Source organism: Heterodontus francisci, chromosome 40 (genome assembly GCF_036365525.1).
Source record: "Heterodontus francisci isolate sHetFra1 chromosome 40, sHetFra1.hap1, whole genome shotgun sequence".
Taxonomy (NCBI): Eukaryota; Metazoa; Chordata; class Chondrichthyes; order Heterodontiformes; family Heterodontidae; genus Heterodontus; species Heterodontus francisci.
Window position 1 is genome coordinate 21,630,995 of NC_090410.1, and position 9,788 is coordinate 21,640,782.

The 9,788-nt window shown below is 45.6% G+C and overlaps 1 protein-coding gene across 2 annotated transcripts; it reads right to left on the reverse strand.

Annotated features, from left to right (window-relative positions):
• Window positions 1-3,869: 3,869 nt before the first annotated feature.
• bloc1s3 (biogenesis of lysosomal organelles complex-1, subunit 3) lies at window positions 3,870-9,518 on the reverse strand. 2 transcript variants are annotated; one of them, XM_068019188.1, is made up of 2 exons: window positions 9,398-9,518; window positions 3,870-5,274 (listed from the first exon to the last, which is right to left on the reverse strand). In XM_068019188.1, the coding sequence occupies exon 2, from the start codon at window positions 5,259-5,261 to the stop codon at window positions 4,680-4,682; it is 582 nt and encodes a 193-aa protein (XP_067875289.1). In that variant the 5' UTR covers window positions 5,262-5,274; window positions 9,398-9,518; the 3' UTR covers window positions 3,870-4,679. The 2 variants fall into 2 exon arrangements, with proteins under 2 accessions (XP_067875289.1, XP_067875290.1); XM_068019189.1 differs by lacking the exon at window positions 9,398-9,518 and adding an exon at window positions 8,931-9,153.
• Between the last annotated feature and the right edge of the window lie 270 nt (window positions 9,519-9,788).

Genomic DNA, 9,788 nt, shown 5'->3' on the forward strand with positions numbered 1-9,788 from the left:
CGAGTACCCCCCATGTCTCTCTGAATAGTTAAGGCTCAGCAAGCCAACCCAGTATTGAAGAATTTAGCACAGACTGCCCAATTTGAAACTGAAGCAGAGGGAGTCCCTCAGTGCTACTATTTAAAGAATGCGATGCTGTTGCAGAAGTGGAGACCTCCTCATAAACCTGGGGACAAAGTATGGACAGTGATTCACCATGTAGTGGTGCTGCCCAGGTACCGTCAAGAAGTATTAAGAATTGCCCACGAGCTTCCAATAGCTGGACATGTCGGTGTATGAAAAACCCAAGCCCGCATAAGACAGCATTTTGACTGGCCAAAACTCCACAAAGATGTGGTGGAGTTCTGTGAAACTTGCTACACATGCCAGGTTGTGGGGAAACCCCAACCTGCAATAAAATCTGCACCCCTAATTCCCATACCAACTTTTCGGAACCCTCCAGCAGAGGACTGGTGGATTGTGTGCGACCCCTGCCGAAAACAAAAGGGGACGGGCAAGCACAGGTCTATCAGACAGTTAGGGAGGAAGGGGACGAAAAGGGCAGTGATGACAGGTTTAAGGAGGGCAAGGAGGATTCCCAAATGAAACCCCCTACTGTCCAGTTAGCTAATACTGAAATACCAGAAAAATTAGACCCCACACCCTCCTACGTAAATGCAGACCAAAAAAGCACCCAACCAAGGATGCTATCAGCATTTACAGAAACTTGCAGGGACAAGGAAAGGTCCCAAAAATGCAAACCAACAGTGAGGGCAATGCCTCACCTAGCTGAAGTGCCACAGGGGACTGCAGTGAAAACTGGACAGATACCTGCGAGCAGGAATGTCCCAGAGGACATGGGGCAGATTAGCAAAGAGACCCTCCCCACAGTAAAGGGAAAAGGGAAACAAAAATGCCCTGAAGTGAACAGCATTTGTGTGACTCACGAGAACACTAAGAGTGAGGTCAGGGTGGATTTATCCACTGAAAAACCCAATGATCAAAGCCCAAACCCATAACTAATCAAACACAACAATTTCAATTCCGAATTCAGCAAGAACAAAGGCCCACAGGAAATTTCAGACACCTCACAGGGGCTGAAAACCAATTTATTACCCACTGCCACTATAGGGAGAAATATTGTCAAGGTACTGGAACCTGAATAGTTAAAGACAACTGTTGCAAAAAACAGCAGTTGAGGGATTAAAGCTTGTACATACAGGAGAACTTGCCTTAGACAATCATGAAAATTTGCAGACCCCAAGCTTCACCAACAATCACATGTTTATTGAGATGCACATCCCCAGAGTATTACAAATTAATACCAAAGAAACCTTAACCCCATTTGACAACACGTTACCACCCTAGACAAAACTCCAAAAAATTAAATCAGCATTGCTGTTGCAAAGAAAAAGAAACTGCAGAAGTTCTAAGATTAATGAGTGAATTTGGGGAGTGAATGAGAATGGTTATGTGTTTTCCTCTTTTTCTTTTCTACCCCTTTAATGAAATGCTCCCATCGTCACATTTCATTCTATATGGTACAGAGGTGTGAGGAAAACCCTATATGCCAAATGATCATACCTTATATTCTCATCTAAATCATTAATGTACATTACAAATAGCAAGGGTCCCGGCACCCTGCGGTACATCACTGGTCACAGGCTTCCAATTGCAAAAACAACCCTCGACCATCACCCTCTGCCTCCTGCCACTAAGCCAATTTTGGAACAAATTTGCCAAATTGCCCTGGATCCCATGGGCTCTTACCTTCTTGACCAATGTGGGACCTTATCAAAAGCCTTACTGAAGTCCATGCAGACTACATCAGCTGCTTTACCTTCATCTACACATCTAGTCACCTCCTCAAAAAATTCAATCAAATTTAGACATGATCTCCCCCTGACAAAGCTATGCTGACTATCCTTGATTAATACCTACCTCTCCAGGTGGAGATTAATCCTGTCCCTCAGAATTTTTTCCAATAGTTTCCCTACCACTGATGTTAGACTCACTGGCCTGTAATTACCTGGTTTATCCCTACTACGCTTCTTGAATAATGGTACCACATTCGCCGTCCTCCAGCACTTCTCCTGTGGCCAGAGAGGATTTGAAAATTTATGTCCCATCGCATCTGGGCCTGGGAATTTATCCACTTTTAAGCCCGCTATAACCGCTAATACCTCCTGCCTTTCAATGCTGATTTGTTCAAGTATATCACAATCTCCCTCCCTGATCTCTACACCTATATCCTTCTCCATAGTGAGCACAGATGAAAAGTAATCATTTAAAACCTCAGCTCGCCTACGTCCTCCGGCTCCACATACAGATTGCCACTTTGGTCCTTAATGGGCCCTAATCTTTCCCCCAGACATTGGGGAGCCAGAGGGTGGGTTACTTATCACAGAATTCCCAGCCTCTGATCTTCTCTTGTAGCTACAGTATTTACATGGCTGGTCTAGTTAATGTTCTGGTCAAATATAACCCCCAGGATGTTGATGGGATTCAGCAATGGTAATGCCATTGAATGTCAAGGGCAGATGGCTGGATTCTCTCTTATTGGAGATGGTCATTGCCTGGCACTTATGTGATGCAAATGTTACTTGCCCACTTATTAGCCCAAGCCTGAATGTTGTCCAGATCGTACTGCATGTGGGCACGGTTTGTTTCACTATCTCAGAAGTTGTGAATGGTACTGAACATTATGCAACCATCAGCGAACATTTCCACTTCTGACCTTATGATGGAGGGAAGGTCACTGATGAAGCAGCTGAAAGTGGTTGGGGCTAGGATACTACCCTGAGCAACTACTGCAGCAATATTCCAGGCCTGAGATGATTGGCCTCCAACAACTACAACCATCTTGTTTTGTGTTAGGTACGACTCCAACCAACGGAGAGTTTTCCACGATTCCCATTGACTTCAATTTTGCGATGGGTTCCTTGATGTCACACTCGGTCAACTGTTTCCTTGATATCAAGGGCAGTACCTCACCTCTGGAATTCAGCTCTTTTATCCATATTTGGACCCAGCCTGTAATGAGGTCTAGAGCTGAGTGGCCCTGGTGGAAGCCAAACTGAGCATCAGTGAACAGGTTATTGCTGAGAAAGTGTGCTTGATAGGATTGGCGACGGCACCTTCCATCACTTTGCTGATCATTGAGAGTAGACTGATGGCATGGGAATTGACTGGATGCAGGACACTGCTATAATTAAAAGTGTAGCAAAGGATTTCATAGTCAATAGGCGCAATTCACATGAGAATTGTCATGTCACCTTGGGGGGGTTTGGTTTTTGCATGGATGCTGCAATTACTGTGCCAATGCAAACTGAACATAACATCAGGATTCGATTAGACAGTGAAGCCAAGTGGCAGTCTGCTGGTTATGGTGCTAGATTAGTAACTTGGAGCCTGAGAACCCACATTACACCATGGCAAGAAAGTGAATTCAATAAATTAAAACCCAAAGCAAAACACTGCAGATGCTGGAAATCTGCAGTACAAACTGCAAGTACTGAAAATACCGAACAGGTCAGGCAGCATCTGTGGAGAGAGAAACAGTTATGCATGAAAAATCACCAACTGGAAATGTTTCTCTCTCCACGGATGCTGCCTAATGTGCTGAGTGTTTCCAGAATTTGTAGTTTAGATTTCAATAAATCATTAATTTACACTGTGTGATTGGCTTTTAATGCTATCAGGGAAACAAGGAAGGGAACTGAATGCTGTCTTGCCAGCAACATCCAACATCAAATATTAAAGTTGTCACGTTGCAGCCCAGTCACAAAGAGGCCCGTGAAAACTACAAGTACTGAAAGAAAAGGGTTTGTAGTGGCAGCATTAACTTTATAAATAAAGTTTTATTTCAGAAGCACTAAATTGTCTAAAGAAAAAGTTCAAAAAAAGTGTTTTACTGGTACTTTGAGAATCTTATTATAAACATGTATATAAGGCAGTTATAGTCTATCTCATGACATCAAAGTTCACATGCATCACAACAATATGAATTCTGGATCTCAGTGGCTATCTGCTTTTACTCTCTCATATTGTGATAAATTAGTCTAGGACTTGACAGCATTTAATCTTCCCTTCTGTGGTTACGGAGCTGCCTCGAGCATTACAGTAAAACACAATAGTGAGGGTGTTAACTTTGCCATCTTGAACTGTAAAAGTTAATACCCAGAGGTGTAATTACAGGTGCTGTCTCAAACAGAGAGTGCTCTGAAATGTAAAACACTCAGATAATTACTAGTGTGCTGGTAGTGTGAGCAATTTGAGGCAATGAGTTGAGAGCATATGAGATACTTATCGGATAACTCTGAAGTGTACTGGAGATTTTTCTTCCTTTGGTGTGGTAGTATGAATATAGCAAATTAGCCCACTGATAACACTGGTATAAATTAACTCGACATTATACTTGCAAAGTTTGAGAATTCTACCACTCGTGGGCGATTCACACGATCGACTCTGTCCGCCAGTGGCAGGTAACAAGACAATGCAAATTAAATTCTAACAGAACTCCTGAGCTCAGCTGAAAACAAAACCTCCCAAAATGCTTGTGGCATGGGTCTAAACCACTTTAACAATCAGTTGAAATGCAGTAATCAAAAGTAGTCAGAGCTTTCTCGAAACACTCTGCTCTTTAGAAGACCATGGGACACCAATCAGTAATATGACTTTACCTATCTGTACAAACAAGCTCAGACCTGTGCTAGACTTGCTGCCGCAGGGGGAATCTGGATGTCAGGAAGTAAGTTGCAGCTCGTGATTATGTCCATTTTCTCCGTCACTGATTTCAAATCGTCTAAAATTAACCGGATGCTATGTGACGCATTAATGATCCCGTTCTGGGAGTTGCTGAGGCGGCTGGTGGCCGTTCGGATTTCCCTGGTGGCACTCTCATACATCTGCTTCACGGCGTGCTCCACATTCTGGTGAAGGCGCCCGTTGCTCTCCCTCAGCTTCTGCTGCAGCAGGGTACTGAAACGCCCCTGGTGGCGAAACGTCACAGCCGGTTTCTCCTCCACCGCCGTCAGGATGTCCGACTGCTCGTCACGGATTACGATCAGCGGTGGCAGACCGTGCTGAATGGCCTGCTGGATGTCCCGCGCTGCTGTTGCACATTCCGCGTCCTCGTCGTCAGTTTCCGATGCTTCACCGGGCACTTTGGTTCCTGTCTGCAAGATGCCGGCCGTTGATGTGGACGTGAGGTACAGCTCCTCCTCAGAGTCTGTCTCAGAGGCCTCTCCCTGAATAATGGTCTGGTATTGTGTGGTAGTCATGTTCCTTGCTCACCTGAAGAACAGAACACAAGACTTATATTTTCCTACCTTCAGCGATATTCTCCTGCACCTAAGCTCCCTCCATCGTTGCTGTAATGCAGAGAATGTCATAGAGGTGGTTCTTTCGCCAGACAATAATGGACTGTTAAATCAGGTTGTCGGCTCATATGGATTCTCATTGCTGACACTAACTGTGGGAACACTGGTCGAGTCAACAAAACAGATTTCATTCACATCTGTCTTCTCACACACTGTTCCTACTTACCAGTGTGGCATACAGTGAGGGTGATAATGAACCGCCTGCAACAGGACATAGATAGGCTAGTAGAATGGGCAGACTGGTGGCAGATGGACTTTAATATTGACAAGTGTGAGGTGATTCATTTTGGCAGAAGGAATAGGGAAAAGTAATATATACTTAATGGCACAGTTCTAAAGAGTGTGCAGGAACAGAGGGACCTTGGGGTGCATGTGCATCGATCTTCGAAGATGGCAGGACATATTGAGAATGAATAGCAAAGCATACAGGATCTTGGGCTTCATAAATAGAGGCATCGAGTACAAAAGCAGGGAAGTTATGCTGAACCTTTATAAAGTTCTGCTTCGGCGCCAACTGGAGTATTGCGTCCAGTTTTGGTCATCACACATTCAGGAATAACGTGAGGGTCCTTGAGAGGTTGCAGAGGAGATTTAGCAGAATGGTTCCAGGGATGAAGGATTTTAGTTCCAAGGTTAGGTTGGAAATGGAGATTGAGGGAGATTTAATAGAAGTGTACAAAATTATGAGAGGCTCAGATAAGTTAAACAAGGAAAAACAGTTCCTATTAACTAATGGTACAAGGACTAAGGGACACAGATTGAAGGTTTTGGGCAAGAGATGCAGGGGCAACATGAGGAAGAATGTTTTTTTACGGAGTGCGGTAATGACCTGGAACCTGCTGCCCACAAGGATGGTGGAAGCAGAGACAATGACTTCATGAGGAAGTTGGATGGCCACATGAGGGAAATAGACTTGGACGGCAATGGGGATGGAGTGGGACTGACTCTATAGCTCCATGGAGAGCCAGCATGGACGTGATAGGCCAAATGGCTTCCTTATGTGCCTTTTAATGACTATCTCTAGCAATGGTGGCCCGAATTAAAACAGTAGGGAGGACTCAAATCACCCAGCCTATGCTTTCCTCTTCTACCGTCTGACTGGCAATCTAACCAACAAGTGAAAACAAATCTGCATTTCTCGCGCACCTTTCATATCCTCCCAACATCCTCCTAATGAACTACTTCTGAAGAGTAGCCACTCTTATGAAGACAAAGACAGCAGCTACTTTGTGAAGCAAGGTCCTCCTGTCAGTTAATCTGCCCTGGTGATGGGGCTTGGGGAATGAGTGCTGGCCAAGACACCAGGAGAACTCCGTTTGTTTTATAGAATCAGGGCCCTGGTTGAGTATTTCACTCAAAATCACAGCAGCTACCTCAGCTACTGCACTGAGGCATCAGCCTTGATTATGCATCTTGGAGTGAGTCTTGAACTCACAACCTTGGCTCAGGTGCGAGAGAGCTACCAACTGAGCAAGTCTGGCACAAATGCAAACTTTTGAAGAGTTTTAATCTCTCAGCTGGTCATGGGTTAAAGCCTTCAGCACAAAATCTAGGCTAACATTCCAATGCAGTACTGATGGAGTGCTGCACTGTCAGAGGTGCTGTCTTTCAGTTGAGACATCAAACCAAGGCTGCGGCTGCACTCTCTCTCCCTCTCCCTAGCAAACAAAAGATTCCGTGGCATTATTTTTCAAAGATGATCAGCAGAATTCTCGCTGGTGTCCTGGCCAGTATTTATCCCTCAATCAACATGACTGAAAACAGAAGCAAAATAACAGTGGTCGATGGAAATCTGAAATAAAAACTCAAAGTGCTGGAAAACACCCAGCAGCACAGACAGCATCTGTGGAGAAAAAAAAAATGATCTGAGCCATTAACTCACTGCTCTTTTTGGGACCTTGCTGTGCACAAATTGGCTGCCACATTACATCAATGACTACACTTGAAAAGTACTCACTTTTCATCCCACCAGCCTCCATTTCCAAAGGATCATCCTCCGCCATTTTCGCCACCTCCAGCATGATGCCACTACCAGTCGCATCTTCCCCTCCCTTCCCCTGTCAGCATTCCGAAGGGATCGTTCCCTCCGCGACACCCTGGTCCACTCCTCCATTACCCCCACCACCTCGTCCCCGTCCCAGGGCACCTTCCCCTGCAATCGCAGAAGGTGTAATACCTGCCCATTTACCTCCTCTCTCCTCACTATCCCAGGCCCCAAACACTCCTTTCAGGTGAAGCAGCGATTTACTTGTACTTCTTTCAATGTAGTATACTGTATTCGCTGCTCACAGTGTGGTCTCCTCTACATTGGGGAGACCAAGCGCAGACTGGGTGACCGCTTTGCGGAACATCTCCGCTCAGTCCGCAAGCAGGACCCTGAGCTTCCGGTTGCTTGCCATTTCAACACTCCCCCCTGCTCTCATGCTCACATCTCTGTCCTGGGATTGCTGCAGTGTTCCAGTGAACATCAACGCAAGCTCGAGGAACAGCATCTCATCTACCGATTAGGCACACTACAGCCTGCCGGACTGAACATTGAGTTCAATAATTTCAGAGCATGACAGCCCCCCATTTTACTTTCATTTTTAGTTATTTTTTCTTCCTTTTTTTTAAAACATTCTTTTTTACATTTTTTACAATCTTTTTTTGCATTTATTTCATTTCATCTTAGTTTGTTCAGTTTGCTTACCCACTGTTTTTTTCAGGTTTTTTTTCAGGTTTGCACTTGCTGCTGTTCAATATTCAGTGTATTTACACCTAATCTGTACTAATGCTTTGTCTTTCAACACACCATTAACATATTGTTTGCCTTTGCTCCGTGACCTTTTGGTCAGCTTTGTGGCCTGGTCCAATCTGCACCTTCTCCTTCGTTATCTCTTGCCCCACCCCCACCTCACTTGCTTATAATCTGTGACTTTTCTAATATTTGTCAGTTCCGAAGAAGGGTCACTGACCCGAAACATTAACTCTGCTTCTCTTTCCACAGATGCTGCCAGACCTGCTGAGTGATTCCAGCATTTCTTGTTTTTGTTGCTTGAAAAGTACTTCGCTGGCTGTGAAGCACAATGGGACACCCTGAAGTTGTGAAACGTGCTGTATAAATGTAAGTCTTTCCATATCTTTCCTACAGAATCAAGGGCAGGAGGAGCCCTGTGCCAGCTCTTTGAAAGAGCTATCCAATTAGTCTCACTCCCTGAATAAATGAAAAGCTATTGAAATGAAACATTAAAATAAAAGCAAAATACTGCAGATGCTGGAAATCTGAAATAAAACCAAAAAATGCTGGAAATACTCAGCAGGTCTGGCTGGCAGTATCTGTGGAGAGAGAAGCAGAGTTAACGTTTCAGATCTAAACTTTCATCAAAACTGAAACATTAACTGCTTCTCTCTCCACCGATGCTGCCAGATGAGTAATTCCAGCATTTTGTCTTTTTATTTCAGTTCTCTAGCATCTGCAGTATTTTGCTTTTGTATGAGGTTCACTTCCGCTGCTCTTTCGCCATAATCCTGAAGTTTTCAAATTCATATCTGAAAGTTGCTACTCAACTTTTATTCCAGATTACAACTCACCAAGTAAGATCTTTCAAAGTTAGTTTGCACTGAATCATGTTGTGATGGAAATTGCCAGTTGGGATGGGCTCCTCTTTTCCAGCCCCATTGTTCTCCTGAACAGTCAAGCCCTGAGGACACGGCGCAGGGAAACATACCAGAGGAGGCTGGGCCCTGGAGGGGTTACAGGCTCGATGGGCTGAATGGCCTCCCCAGCGCCGATGCGCCTTTCGCCTCTAACGTCATCATCACCCTGGACCATATTGCGTCATGAGCGCGGGGGCCACCGCTCCCTATTGGTCCGCTCGGATGTCAGTCCCACCATCGCCATCCAATCACCGTTTACCGGCGCTGGGTGGGGGGGGGCAGCTGAAACAGCGCGAGCCAGGGAGCAGCTCGAAATGTTGCCGGGAGTCAGCTCTCCCGCTCCGTCATACCCACCGTTGGAGAACTGCGGCTGCAGTGCAATCAATTATAAACTTACAAACCTGGATCAACGTTTCTCCCCAGGACCCCGACCCAGTCAGGTTTACCAGCTGAGGGAGAGACACCCCACCTTCCCCAGTCATCAGGCAACGGCTCTCCCGGGTCACGTGAGGGGGACACCGCCGCCCTATCGGCTCGGAGGGTGAAATACAGCCTGGAGGCGCTCCCGATATCCGGACACAGGGTCCCCTGGCGCTGTGGAGGGGGTAATGATGGTACAGTGCCCCCTAGCGATTCGGAGGGCGATAGTACATTGTCCCCTGGTGGTGTGGAGGGTATAGCAATGGTACAGTGTCCCCTGGTGGTTTGGAGGGTATGGCAATGGTACAGTGTCCCCTGGTGATTTGTGGGTATAGCAATGGTACAGTGTCCCCTGTGGTTTGGAGGGTATAG